The 16,187-nt window shown below is 38.5% G+C and overlaps 1 protein-coding gene across 1 annotated transcript in view; it reads left to right on the top strand.

Moving 5' to 3' along the window:
* LOC126380095 (plexin domain-containing protein 2) overlaps window positions 1–16,187 on the top strand; it is a 55,847-nt gene that overhangs the window by 10,327 nt on the left and 29,333 nt on the right. Inside the window, exon 2 of the mRNA XM_050029320.1 lies at window positions 3,069–3,269. Coding sequence (XP_049885277.1) covers window positions 3,069–3,269 — 201 coding nt within the window. The remainder of the gene's footprint in view (window positions 1–3,068; window positions 3,270–16,187) is intronic.

Genomic DNA, 16,187 nt, shown 5'->3' with positions numbered 1-16,187 from the left:
GTACTTTTCCTTTGCGGCAGAAAAGAAAATGATAGGTATAACTTTAAATAAAATTAGGGGGTTTCTAGTGTCTGGAGGAACCTGATTTAGGCATTATTATTTTTTGTGTAAAATAATTATTCCTATTTTTACGTCATTAGACAACAGTCCATCAATCTATTCAGTTAAAGGGCTTTGAGCATTGGCTTCTTGAAAACAATGTCGGATTTCGCATGAGAATTATCGCGTTGTTTACACACGATTGAGAGAGTCAAAATATAAACTACTAAATGTATTAACGCTTACGCAATTGTAGTAGTAAATACTATTATTAAATAATAATATGCGAGGAGTTGCAAAACAATCGCATTATCAACCGTATGAATAATAATAATAACCCTTCTTTTTGCTTCGCCGCAGTCGGATAAAAGCGGTGTAATGTTTTTAAAATTACTTCCCGCCCTTTGGAAATATAAGAAGTTCCACATAGACAGACATAATTCGCACCCGTTATCCCTAGCCAAAAGTCACAGTACGACAACTTGCAGTCACATTTGGTATTGAAGTCTTAAGTTCACGCCTACGTGGTCTAGTGGTTGTAACGTTAGCCTCATGATCTGGGAGGTCCGGGTTCGATTCCCGATGGGGACATTGTCGAAATGACTTTGAGAGACTGTCCTTTGTTTGAGACATTGCAGGCTTGAATCACCTAATTGGAGATTCTTCGGAATGCACATTAAGCCGTTGTTCCCGGCTGCTAGCCGTTAAAAACACCTCCACCAACGGATGATTGAGAGGACGCCTGTGCCTAGCAGTGGGACGTATATAGGCTGTTTATAAGTTCACGTTAGGCTAGCCAAAGGAAGGAAAGAAAGAAAGAAACATTTATTATTTAGGACACCACAGACACGGATTTTATTACATATTATACATTATAATGACATCACATCAGAAGTCAACGCACACACGAAATATTTTCTATATAGAACATGGAAAACGAACACAGAAACTTATACCTAAATTAAAATGTGACGTCATATCGGCTTACCCATGTGTAGTGGATGGTGTCCCGTATAAAAGGTTCTCACTCAGCTTATGCCGCGGCCCGAGCCGCGACGCTGGTATTCTGTGAGACCTGAGTCAAAGGGATCTCGTAATGTTATATACTTTTTTGAAGCTGGTGGCTATGCAAGCCCTATTTCATGCACTGGGTCACTGCGAGCTGTAAGATGTATTGTGCTCACCGCCTTATGCTACGGTTCACATCTAAGCCCTATCCTAGGTAGATACTTGTATGTATACAGGGTCTTAGTGACATCGTAACGAAAACTTTCAGATCATGATTCTGAGTTGATATCAAGTGGAATTTTATGTCGGAAAATTCATAACATAACATAACAATTTTCTGCATCGCGGTGTCAAGATTCTCCGGCAATATCATGACCTTCCGTTTCCATTGTAATTTTTTTTTGTACCATCTGTAAGAAATACACGCTAATAGAGAAAATTGCGGTCGTATTATTTTTGGGATCAGCTTGTTCATTAAAATTCATGAAAGTTTTAGTGTTTGTTTTTTTAATTATTTTCAGTTCCATACTCTTGCGACGGAAAATTCGACTTGATATCAACTCAGAATCATGGTCTGAATCATCCCCCTCAGTATTCGTTACGATGTCACTAACACCTGTATTTATTTGTGTTGGTAGTATATCCGTCAATTGGTGTATTTTTGCTTAGTTTCCTTACATTATTGCTGCCAGGTCCTACACGCCCTTGACTCTTGGAAGGTGGAGCCACAAATTAGTAGACAACTTGCATTGCCTTTTTACGAACTTACTTTTTACGTGCTATATGGCGGGTTGCAGACTTCGCAGCGAGACAATGGGTCGTGTTTGAAGTCGTTGCAGCGCATTGCATGGTACATGTCGCGCAGGTTGTGGATGCCCGAACTTAAGATGGATGATTTCTCATTTTGGTTTGAATACATTTAATATCATCATCACCAGCCCATTAACGTCCCCAATGCTGGGGCACGGGCCTTCCCTATGGATGGATAGGGAGATCGGGCCTTAAACCACCACGCGGGCCCAGTGCGGATTGGTGGTTATTAACGACTGCTAATGCAGCCGGGACCAACGGCTTAACGTGCCTTCCGAAGCACGGAGGAGCTCGAGATGAAAACTTTTTTTTTTTTGTGGTCACCCATCCTATGACCGGCCTTTGCGAAAGTTGCTTTACTTCAACAATCGCAGACCGAGCGCGTTTACCGCTGCGCCACCGAGCTCCTCACATTTAATATAATAAACGTTTAATATACACATCACAAACGCGTTTATTAATCATAAGAGGAAAGGTTATCTTTCTGACATTTAAGTACAGTACGTGCATGTTTGTTGTAAAATTATCTTAAAATTTTTGGTCTCAACTTGAACGAGGGTACCAATACACCTAATAGTCGGGACACGTCACTGGCTTCGATGTAAGACCATAAATTACATATTACCATGTCTAGGGCTCGCCCACTATTACATCTCCCTACCGTTATGCCGTTTCTCACGGGGTCCGTTAACCTAACCTAAATATTTGACAGTTCTGGTCTTTTACATAATCGACTGTCTCTATCTGACCTTCCAACCCGTGAAGGGAAAACCAGCCCAATACACATTAGGTCACATACCTCCGAAACGCATTTCTCAGGAATGTGGGTATTCTCACGATGTTTTCCTTCATCGCCGAGATAAAACCAATGGGTTTAGACTCGTGCTGGTTTCGAACTTGTAACCACATAGTGAGATTCAAGCTTTCTTCTAACTGGGCCTGGGTGTTTATGTGTTCTGTTCTTAGTACTTATCTTAAAATAACTCGATGGATTTATTGAAATATTTTTTGTGTAAAAGTACCTTTTTTAAAAAATTACAAGTTACGTAAAAAAAATAACAATTCAAATAAGGAGTTATATTATTGTCTTCTATTTTATAGATTATCCTTGACCCAGTCACGTACTACTAAATAAATATGATTTGTGAATAAATTACCAATTATCTAAATAAATATGGCATTGTAATCTAATGTTGATAATATCTTTGCAGCGTCGGACAATTTTTACACACTCGACGACAATAGTGCGCCGAGCTACTTGAAGCCGATATTCTCTAATTTGGATGTGGTCCAGAGAGCAAAGCGAGACGCGGCTGCGCCAGCCCCGGTCACGGAGGCCAAGCCGCCCGTGGTCGACGCAAACGCAGCCGCCAACGCGACTGATGACTCCAATAGGACAGTCAACGTCACAAGTAAGTCACTAATTATTGTTTGCACAGTAAAAGTTACTTTGAGATGTAAGGCTATGTGTTTGTTTGTCTGCGCCTGGTAGTGGGAATAGGGTTCCTTCTTTTCCGATCGAAACCCTAAACCGGACCGGACGTACATAGACTGTGTAAATGTGTATTAACAGTCCTAAACCACGTTTTTCATGATTCCTTATGTTTATGTGATAATTCACGTGGCACCTTACTATTGTGTTTTATTTCATATTTATGACTCATGACGAATCAACGAAGCATTGTGCAATAACAAAATATTTGTTGTAACAAGATATTGTTTGACATTAAAATAACTTTTGTAGATAAATACGCTCCGCTTCGTCGAAATGAAAATATTTTTAAAAATGCAGTGCGATTGTAATTTGTTTTTTTTTTTTTTGCGCTCGCGACCATAGATTAAAGAAACAAGATACGTAGATGGGGTGTGGAGTCAATTTTATATGAAAATGGATGTCGCCATTTGATGTCTTGGTCAACGGCCTCCGTGGTTCAGTGGTTGAGCTCACGATCCGATGGCCCCGAGCTCGAATCCCGGTGGGGACATATCACAAAAATCACTTTGTGATCCCTAGTTAGGACATTACAGGCTGATCACCTGTTTGTCCGAAAATAAGATGTTGGTCTCGGTTACTACTTACTGATGTAAGTATGTAGTCGTTACATGAGCCATGTTAGGGGCCTTTGGCGGCTCAATAATAACCCTGACACCAGGATTGATGAAGTTGGTATTCCACCTCACAACCCACACGATAAGAAGATGTCTTGGTTGCCAAAATTGGGCAAAAGCTACGGAATTATTACTAGCTTTTTGAAAAAAGAAACTTGACATTTGTCCTATTCAAAGAGAAATCATCATCATCATCATCATCAGCCCATTAACGTCCCCACTGCTGGGGCACGGGCCTTTCCTATGGATGGATAGGGAGATCGGGCCTTAAACCATCACGCGGGCCCAGTGCGGATTGATGGTTATTAACGACTGCTAATGCAGCCGGGACCAACGGCTTAACGTGCCTTCCGAAGCACGGAGGAGCTCGAGATGAAAACTTTTTTTTTGTGGTCACCCATGCTATGACCGGCCTTTGCGAAAGTTGCTTTACTTCAACAATCGCAGACCGAGCGCGTTTACCGCTGCGCCACCGAGCATTCAAAGAGAAATATCGACCTTTTTTGTTCTGTGCTCGCGACCACTTGGAATTTTACTAAAATACACCTACGCGGCCTTTGAACTGGTGTAGCGGAGAAATAATTTAAGATAAACCCTTATATCGTTGCGACGAGCCGGATTTAATTTTAGTTTAGTATGTAGATACATGGCATAAAAGGAAGTCTGGCTTCGATAATGTGTGATTACTTTTATTAGGATATTATGAATACAAACACACACAACAAACATACTTTTTGTATGCCAAAGTCTGGGTACATTATCAACGAGGATAAACACTAGAAGCTCAAATGTAGGCGGCAGCACTGTTTGAGTGTTCCTAAATTTTGACAGTTCTCCATACTGTCCTGCTAGAATTCGTGATAAATTGTTATAAAATGTGGAGCGACGTGGAATGTCGGAACGATGAGGTAAGAAAAAGAAAAGCCATCAGTTGGAAAAAGGCTGTTTTGATTGTAAATAAGTTTTTCTAAGTTTTCCTCTTTCTAATCTTTAGGAAATAAATAATAACACTGATTTTGCAGTTAAACGCTGCGCAAAGGGTTATAGTGTAGAAATATAACCAAACCAACACGTTTGTTTTCTCAAATAGTAAAGGGAACTGTCAAAATTTAAGAACACTCAACAGCAGCGACACTTGATGGAAGAAATAGACAGTTTTTATCCTTATTATAATCCAAATGACGTTATTTAGCAAAATACGACGGCGGTGCTGCGTCCGGCGCACAGAGGTTTTAGGTTATGGCAATGCGTCGCTCAATTCTGAGCTTAATATTTGGCAGCTCTATCTTTGGTTGGACTTTTCAGGCTTGAATCACCTGATTATCCGAAAAAGTAAGATGATTCCGTGCTTCGGAGGGCACGTTAAGCCGTTGGTCCCGGCTATTAGCCGTAAAAACACCTCCACCAACCCGCATTGGAGCAGCGTGGTGGAGTATGCTCCATACCCCCTCCGGAGGCCTGTGCCCAGCAGTGGGACGTATATAGGCTGTTTATGTTATGTTATGTATCTTTGGTGCCGTCCTTCACGTGCAATAGGCGTAAGAAAGAGATGGAGCTAGTTTTACAACTATCAAACTTAAGGTGATTCGTTTTCCATACAAAAGTTGATGCAGTGCTACAGGAAAACGGATAGAGGAATATTGTTATAAAACCGATAAATAGTAATATTTTGGTGTATTATTTTCGCAAACTAACAAAAATTTAGGGTCCGAATACGAGAAGTACCATATTTCAGACCCTCAATTTTGATCAATTCTACATTTGTAGTGGTGCAGATTACAGTGTATTTGCTGAGCGTGTAGAGGTGTCAATGTTAGTTTGTGTGCGTGATAGTTTTTTTTCTCTAAAGGCTTTGACTACTTGACAAGTGTAATAGAATGTCAGTGACAATTTATAAAGAGATTTTGTATGAAGAGAATAAATATAAATAAAAAACTAAAAATACTACAATCTGAGAAAAGGACTATTGGAAAAATATTTTTGTTTTAACGCATATTATTTAAACATTTTTAAATAATGGGTAAGTACCGTGTTTTAAAAGAGGACATATATTATAATAAAAAATCAATACATAAAATGAAATGGCTGTATGGGCATAGTTCCCTTTGCCTTACCGTATGAAAATCCGTTCAGTAGTTTTTTAGTTAGCCGCATGTTCACTGATGCGATTAATGCCTGTTAGAATTTTACAAAATAAAAAATACGGAAATTACGGAAGGTACTTTAGTGCAATTATTGTATAATTATAATATTATTGGTAAAAGTGATACTTTTTGAAAATTCCGTAATAAATAGACGGGTTCGCCAAATTCAATTGTAAAAAAAATACAAAAAGTAAAAACAATTAAAACATGCACTTGGGTTTGAACCGTGAAACTTAAGAATGGCGGCGACTGCTTTACCAAATGCGCCATTTAGAAGTTAGAAGTAGACTTCAAATTATGCATCTCTTTTAATAGCTAACCTAGTTCGCATGTGTGTTGTGTGACAGCTTCGTGTTTGTACACAAATTGAAATGACACCAACTTTTGATGCAATGTTTCAATATGATATCTGCAGTAAATACTTCAAAATTGTAGCTTAACTTAAAGATAATGTATGTAAGATTTCGCCACCTAACATTTCACTGGGTCAGAACTCAACACTAAACGAATAAATGGAAAAAAATATGAAAACTGCAGAAGTAACGCCATCTGTTGACGCAGCGTTACCTAGCTGACTGAAACGCATCACCTTAATATTAAGTTTATGCCAGCCAGTATCAGCACCATTGTATCATTAACAATGATAGTATTTTTAATCTCTATTAGTAATTTGGCTGTTCGATGACAGCTTCGTTTCGTTGCCGTAGTCTTAATTGTCTCGTTGTCCATTGTACGGCGGGTGACGTGAACGTCATCTATTATGTTTGTGCAGCGTGCGACAGCCGATGTGGTCATCGTTGCATCACTTACTATCCCAAATAAGTATCATTTCCGTACATTCTAGATCGTATTCCGTACATTCCGTTCATAATGTATTTGTTACTGTTTAGACTCCTCCCTCCACAAATTCTATTAATGTTCATGTTATAAACCACTAGCTTTTGCCCGCGACTTCGTCCGCATGGCGTATTATAAAAGAAAGCAGATTTGATTATTTCCTGACGGAAAATTAATCCCAATAGTGTTATTTTTATTTCCATTATTATATTTTCAGTTGTATAATTTTGCGGCCGAAAATTCCACTTGATCAGAATCATGGTCTGAATCATCCCTCACAGTTTTTGTTACGGTGTCCGTATTGTACACCCTGTATTTCTTGTTATCTGCAATGTTTGCCATACCATATCTAATAACTTAACACGGGAAATCTCTATCTGTGGAATCTCTTAATTGTTTTAAATATGATTATATTTTATTTACTCTTAAACAGAATTTGTAACATAACATAGCATCACGACTGCCTCTGTGGTCCAGTGGTTGAGCGTTCTGCTCACGATCTGGAGGTCCCGGGTTCGAATCCCGGTGGGGACAATCACAAAAATCACTTTGTGATCCCTAGTTTGATTAGGATATTACAGGCTGATCACCTGATTGTCCGAAAGTAAGATGATTAGTGCTTATAAGGCACGTTAAGCCTTTGGTCCCGGTTACTACTTACTAATGTAAGTACGTAGTCGTTACATGAGTCATATCAGGGCCTATGGCGGCTCAATAGTAACCCTGACACCAGGGTTGATGGGGTTGGTAATCCACCTCACAACCCACACGATAGAATAAGCATGCAATATTATTATTGAGCAGCCAAAGGCCCGTATTACATCAGTAAGTAGCTAAGTATTAACCGGGACCAACGGCTTAACGCGCCTTCCAAAGTATGGATCATCTTACTTTCCGGCAATCGAGTGATCGGCCTGCAATGATCTTACCAAACTAGGTATCACAAAGTGAATGTTGTAATATGTCCCCGACAACGCTCAACCACTGGACTATGGAGGCCATTTTGTACTCTTCCGTTTATAACATTTAGGTTGTCTGAATTTTAATATTTCCTCCAGATGGCGCTATATACTTTTAACGTGATACAGTGAAACCTGGTTAAGTGAGACATCAAGGGACCTGCAATGTCGTTTCACTTATAGAGGTATTCCACTTACCCAGTGTCTCAGATATACAGGTATAAATAAATATCTGTCTCATTTACAGAGGGTTCCATTAATAGAGGTGAGAATACAGGTTATTTCAGTTATACAGGTGCGATCATTAAATAAAATAACGTTTTATGTATTTTCCAAATAATCATCTGTATGATAGTAAAGCGAAACTAAAAATGAAGGTAATTGAAGCTCAAAATTTGTACTTACGTACTTGGAACTACGTGTGGAATTTGTGGGTAGAATAAGTATGAGTAAACAAACAATGTTATCTCAGTTGCAGAGGTTTATGCAAATAAAATTTACTCGCTGTCTCAGTTATAGAGGTAACTATGATGATAAATCGAAAGAACGAATCCCAGATATAGAGGCTTACCTCGTCCCACTAACAGAGGTAATTCAGTGCCAAAGTGTTGGGACCTCAGCATGAGTTCCAGTTATGGAGGTTTCTCACTTATCCAGGTCCCACTTAACCAAGTTTCACTGTAATTAGCTATTGTCTCATTACTCGGGTACATAATTATTCAAAAATATAATGTAATGGCAGAGGCATATATAAAAATTATTGTTGCTTGATATTTGGATCTTTAGCTCGGTGACGCAGCGGTTAACGCGCTCGGTCTGCGATTGTTGAAGTTAAGCAACTTTCGCATAGAATGGGAGACCACAAAAAAAAGTTTTCATCTCGAGCTCCTTCGTGCTTCGGAAGGCACGTTAAGCCGTTGGTCCCGGCTGCATTAGCAGTCCTTAATAACCATCAATCCGCACTGGGCCCGCGTGATGGCTTAAGGCACGATCTCCCTATCCATCCATAGGGAAGGCGTCCCCCCAGCAGTGGGGACGTTAATGGGCTGATGAGGAAGGAGGGATTTGGACCAGATAAGTAGATATAGAATTTTATTGCTACCTATATTGCTTCCCTATTTTGATCAGAATAATAAGGGGTGTAACAACAAGGGTCATCATTTATACCCAAAAACAAAGGCAAAAGAGGCGTGTATCTATTATCCATGAAATTAGGAGGTTAAACGAAGGCACAACTGTACAGCGCCATCTATTTTTGGGGAACGTAGCCTGGAAAGTCCATCATTCGCTTGAAGTGGCAAATCTATTAATGTAATCGGTAATCGCGTTATCTGTACCCGTGATCTCATGCCCTGACCTGGAGCAAGACCCATTTGATGGCGCAACTTGTTTACTTTATCTTATAAGTGTTCCTCTAATAGAAATGCAATGGACACACAGCATTCTTAACGTTTTAACTATCAAAAACAACCGCTCTTGTATTAACGATAACAAGCGATATTACTTCCTTGTAATTATTTATTTATTTATTTAATACTAGCTTTTGCCCGCGACTTCGTCCGCGTGGCGTTATAAAAGAGAGGTCTTTGTGTGTGTGGGAGTGCATGTCAAATTTCAAGCATCTAACTTGTGCAGTTTAGGTTTTTTCATACAAATGTTTTTTTCTCGCTAACTCCCGTTCCCTTGGGAATTTTGCAATATCCTGTTGCAACTAAGCTTTAAGTTTACTAAGGTACCTGCATGCCAAATTTCAAGCGTCTAACTTAAGCGGTTTAGATTTTTCATACAAAAGGATTTTCCCGCTAATTCCCGTTCCCGTGGGAATTTCGGGAATTCCTTTCTTAGTGCACCTCCACGGTACCTAAGCTACGTCCCTTCCAAATTTCAAGTGCCTACGTTTAACCGTTTAGGATGTGCGTTGATATGTCACTCAGTCAGTTTCTCCTTTTATTATATTTAGATTTGGGAGATCAACATCATTCACTTACTGACTAATAATTACATAATGCCTTAATAAAAATTACATAAATTATAGTTGCCCACAAACAGCGACAACATAGAAGTAATAGGTGAGACAGAAAAGCAAAAATATATAGAGATAGAAACGCACGCATCGCTATGAATGCTATGCTATTACTATGTGCCTGCTTGTATGTTCACCAAGTATCGTGTGTGATCAAAACACAGACGGTCTCTGTGGTCCAGTGGTTATAAGCTCACAATCAGGAGGTCCTTAAAGCAAACAGATTTTCAACCGCAAAAAAAAGTTTTCGCGAACTTATTGTCGTTGGTAAACTAATCGCAATCTATTTCTATAAATCGGTTAGTGACATCGTAACGAATACTGAGGGGGATGATTCAGACCATGATTCTGAGATAATATCAAGTCAAATTTTCCGTCGCAAAGTTCACGATTTTTTTTATATTTTTCTATACTTTTGCGATAGATAATTCCACTTGATATTAACTCAATATAATCAGCAGAATCACCGCTTTAAGTATTTGTTACGATGACACCATACAAGTACATACAGGTAACCATACAAGTACGTATGCGTGTTAGTGACACCATAACGTATACTGAAGGGTATGATTCTGAGTGGAGTTTCCTGTCGGAGAAACCATGGAAATTTTAGTATTTTTTTAAATTATTTTCAGTTCTATACTTTTGGGACGGAAAGTGCCACTTGATACTCGATTGCTACTCAGAATTATGGTCTAATCATCCTTCATAGCTTTCGTTACGATTTCACTAACACCCTGTATAAATAGTCAAGCGCAAAGCCTCGGATTCGTCGGTGTGTGAGTCGGACTCACACTTTACTGTAAAAAATATTTGCACGCGAAGCCGGGTCGGGTCACTAGTTTGACATTAAATAACACAATCAAATTGCTAACTGTCACATGAGCGCATGACCCAAACCACTGAGACTAAAAGTTTAATTTATACTCAACTGGATGCACTTACAGCCGGGAAGCCGGGATTTTGTTTGCGGTTTCATACAAATCCCGCATTAAAATAATATTCTGAGTAGTTTAGTCGCCTACTGGTTTGACCGACTAGTTGGCATCTAGTCGGTGCATCTCTGATCAGCAATGCTATCATTAATAAGTGACAATAAGCGTTTCTATCAAAAAATTAGAAACAGACATCTTGAATCTGTGTAATCGAGTAATGATGTTGAAATAAACACATTATTCACGCGGTTATCAAATTTGGAAAATTTGGCATGGTAAGTTCGAATCTCTGGTTTAAATTTTTGAAATTAAATTAAGTATTGTTCTAAGTTGACACAAGATAAGGTACGGTTATAAATTGAATATCACCCACTATAAAAAAATTAAATAAAATATACTTTATTTCGGACAAATTTACATCCATATCTACTAACCTAAAATACAAGAAAGAAAATACTTAAAAGCTATAAAACACCATAATGGCACACGCTTTAATGCTGATCGGTCCAGTGCTTTATAAAGCTGCTGTCCCACCTATCAGCTATTACAGCCGTTCAGAAAAATTGATAAAATTATTTGTCATAAGCAGTATTTTTGCTAAGGAATGTTAATAAGGTATGTTTGTTTTTTTTTACTGCATCGAGAAAACAACCTCTGTAACAAATTGCATTAAATAAAGAACTTTACAAATCGAGATGACGATCACAACAGTTATTAAACTGTAAGTTTAGACATTTAGAGTTGGTTCTGTACTTTTAATGAGGAAAAAGGACTTGCCCAATTGTACACGCTGTGGGACTGTTGAGAACCTTATGCATTTCTTGGTGGAGTGTGACCGGAACAAAGAGATTAGAAGGAAATTATTCCACCAAAATCTACATGGAGGAAAGATTGGGTGCCTCTTGGCAGATCCAGTATCCGTAGCGGCAAGGCTTGTATATAAACACTGTACTGTGTCTCTTAGGAATAACAATCCCTGAACAGCATGGTGTAGTGCTGTAATGGTGTTCTTTTGTAAAGTGATGATTTGATCAGCATTAAACGCGCTAAACTATGAGGCTGGCATAACCACCAAGAGTGGCTCAATTCTCGAAAAAAAATTGATAAAAAAAGAAACCTGTAAGTAATTAATTCAACGTTGAAACAAGCATAATATGCTTATTATTAATGAGAATATTTCTCATATTTACCATTGGCCTCGTCATCTGGCTTTGTTTGTGTACAGCCTTCCAGTCGGTATATGTATTTACTAATTAAACAGCTGCTGTCTTTGTACGTTTGCTGCTCAGCTCATTGCGACTCGTAATGACGTTCTATAGTTTCTAGAAAAAGTTGTCTAATTATTTTAGTGGAGATAGTGGACCCCAATATTAATTCCTCAAGCGACGAAACTTTGCAGTATGATAAAGTATTGTGAAATAGACATACTTCATACATATCCAAAAAAAGATATCGGAAGTTAGGTATTTTTTTCCTAAATTCATAATCGGATCGAACGGATATAGACTATAGCAATACTTGCCGAAGGGATTGCACAAGAAGAGTGGACGAATCAAGGCGAGGCCTTTGCCCAGCAAAATGAGATCAAAATCCGTTAGAAAAGAAAATAGCAGTGTCGGCATGTCGCCTCCAATAAACCGATATTACTCTCTTCCTTTAGATCAGGAACTCCAAAGCAGTGGGGCACCCCACATCGGGGCGCACATTGAAACTGTATTTATTAATATACTAGTTTCCAACTATAGTCAAATCAGTTACTTTTTACTAAACGTCAAAACACAAAAAATACTATGGAATTTGTATGAAAAAGCAACCTGTGACGTCATAGAAAACGTGATAAAATGTCGGACTTATTATGTTTATCTTGATTAGTTCAAAGAAAATAATTTTCTTTAGTTTAAGGTCTTTATTTAGTAATCGGAATTTTATAATTTATTTTGACCTAGTACACGACCCACTTGTATATTTTTCTTTTTATAGTTGAATACCAGTGATCAGATAGTGGAGCGTTTATATAGGTATTTAAACTTCATAAAATCTCACGAAAGATATGAAAGTATGGATGCGGCTTCGCAAAACAATTTCTTCTGATAGTAAAAATATCGAGATCGGACAAAACGTTACGATGGTAAAATTTTGTAGTTGTAATACAGTGATACACGCCTATTTCCCATCGGGATAAAAAGAGACTATGGAATTCCATTTGCTTCAATCCTGACACGCTCTCTTGCAGGTTAAGTAGGTCTCCTTAAAACAAATAATTCTTTGTGGATTGTTTCAGTGGTTTCGCAGGATATTTTCAATCCTATCACTGTCTCCAATATCTGATTATTAGCTTGTCATTTGTATAAAAACTACTAGACGGACGAATTCATTTCCCCGTTTATTCTTTCGGGAACTATACACTCCCATTTATATTCTCGTCGTTTGTTCATCATTTTCACCATTGTCGGGTTCCTGTTGCAGATGTTGTTGAGTCTTATGTTCCATTTAATTGCAAAGCGAGCTGATTATGTTTCGATTCCATATGCAAAAGGGTTCGTCCTGGATAAAATGAACAATCGTAAGTAGGGAACAAATGAAAATAGTTTTCATCATGTGCCGCCGTTCTCTAAAATCCACCAGACGGCGCCACTGGCGCTACGCCAATAAGGTTCGAACCCCTTTGACTTAACACGTTGACAGTCCAGTGACCCATATACGGGTCATGACGGACTAGCTCCATACGTCCGTGACCCATACATGGGTCACTAAGACACGTCCTGGTACGCACTAAGGGCGGGTGCTCCAGTTGGACCCCGGGTAACTTACCAAAGGTTAAGTTAATATGCGGGACTTACAAGGAGGTCAAAACATTTTGTATGGGGACTATCAACGTGGTAAATAATAAAAGCAGCACATGAATTCGTGCGCGTTATATTTTTAGCCTCGATAGGCATATGTAGATAATATGCAGATAATACAGGTCCGGCAAGTTGTCAGCGAACTGCCCGATCAAGCGATGTGCAAAAAAAGCAAGTTTAGACTTAAAAAGCTTGGGTTTGACCGACACAGAAACGGTAAATCTATACTCATGTTCATAACCATGGTGGCGCCACCACCGTCGCCAGCAACTAAATGTATGCAACTGTCACCTGGTAAGTAATCTGTTGGTTGCGCCACCGACTAGATACCAGGTGGGGTAGCTTTTATGCAGTTGCATACATTAAATATATATCCAATGGAGTAAGCAGAGGTGTACAGTATATATGTCGTGGCCAGATCGTAGAATTGATCATTTCATGATGTGTTCGACCATTTCATGAAATAGCCATCTTAAATTGACCATATCGTTGAAACGTCAACGTTTAATGTTATTTCAATCAACGTTTGGCCATATCCTTAATGTAGGCGGTGTCTATGATATGTGGTTAAATAAAAATGCGAATAGTCGATTAATTTCTTAGGATCAAATTCGATATGGAAAATTGTACAATTAAATTGATTCATCAATTATAATATCAATGAAACGTCAACGTTTAATGATATTTCAATCAACGTTTGGCCATATCGTTAATGTAGATGGTGTCTATCATATGTGGTTAAATAAAAATGCGAATAAGTAGTCGATTAATTTCTTAGGTTCAAAATTCGTTATAGAAAATTGTACAATTAAATTGATTCATCGATTATAATATCAATCAAGTTTTAAATGTAATCGACACCAGCGCCACTACCGGTGGATAATGTTACTAATTTTACGATATGATTGCCAACGTTTGGCCATATCATGAAGTAATCATGCATTTAGTTGCTCATATCGTTAAACGTTTTGTGTTCATTGATTTGGCCAAACCACATCATGATGTAGCCAACGTGTGATATTCTATTTCATGAAATATGACCATTTCACGAAATGATCGAACACTTCAAGAAATGATCAATTCTAAGATCTGGCCACGACATGTATACCCAATTCTCGCCAGATACGTTTATGTCCCATGACAATTAATCTTGAAAAAGTCCGAGATTCAGGGATCCTTGGTCAAAGATAAATTCTGATAATAGAGGGCGAGCCAATAGCGTAGTTTCCAACTAGTCAAATCAGTAACTTTTTACTAAACGTCAAAACACGAAATTACTATGATATTTGTATGAAAAAGCACACTGTGACATCATAGAAAAATGTGACAAAATGTCGGACGTTTTTCATGATTAAAATTCATAAATAAGTTAAATAGAAAAAAGAAAATGTTATTCGTTAGTTTTAGATCTGTCTTTAGACCGACCGTAGAGGCAACCGCGGCCTTGGAGTTTAAATAACTTCAAAAATATCTGGGGCAGAAGGCAACGGGATACCACTGCTTCTATTTTCCCAAGAGAGTCAGTATGAAGAGTCCTCGCAACCCTGATGCTGACCACGATCCTCAGATATGAGGGACCGACCCAAGAGAGAGAGATCTGTCTTTATTTGGTAATCAGAATTTCATAATTTATCTTGAACCTAGTAGATCAAATTATCATAAACCGGACACACATCCTAGAAACCACGCGATGTCAATAATGCAGACATGAATTCAAATCACAAAGTGGAATTCAGTGGTTTAGAACCCGAGCTGATGTAAATTACGCGTTCTTCAAACAGGGCTATGAATGAATGAATGAATGAAATATTTATTTCAGATATTTATCCATATTTTGTTAGTGATAGAATATTATATCTGAGTTAGTAAAATTTTATAATTTCACTGCTACTGAATTTGCTATCAGGGATTTTAGTTACCATTTTTAATTTTATTTACGTGTAGATAGACTCAAGCTGGTCTGTTAAACAATTTGCAACGGCCCTTCTACCTCCTGCGGACAATTCGCAATGTAACAAGCTGGTTTCCGCAATCCTCGACAACACTTGCAATCATTTCATTAAGAGCCATTCATTGTCTCCATTCACTAACACCTCCCACTCGAACTATGCACTACCGGGTAGCCGGCGCAGTACGCCGTAGGTTGTACTTGATCTTAAGTCATGCGCACAAAACTGACTAACCTATTTGGGAATACAGTCAATGTTAAAAAAAGAACATAATTTTATCAATCAGTAGGTTATTAATTATTGGAAATTCTAAATATTAGTTTGATTGATATAGCGAAACGATTTGCTCCCCCCCCCCCCCCCCCCCACTGATCCGCTCATGATACGGATATAGGCATCCTGATTCGATATTTCAGAGGCAGCTTACGACACTTATTAATAATAATAGAGGATCTCGGTGGCGCAGCGGTAAACGCGCTCGGTCTGCGATTGTTGAAGTTAAGCAACTTTTGCAAAGGCCGTATCTTGGAT

This window comes from Pectinophora gossypiella, chromosome Z, assembly GCF_024362695.1.
Source record: "Pectinophora gossypiella chromosome Z, ilPecGoss1.1, whole genome shotgun sequence".
NCBI classification, from domain to species: Eukaryota; Metazoa; Arthropoda; class Insecta; order Lepidoptera; family Gelechiidae; genus Pectinophora; species Pectinophora gossypiella.
This window is presented reverse-complemented; position numbering and strand designations above follow the sequence as displayed.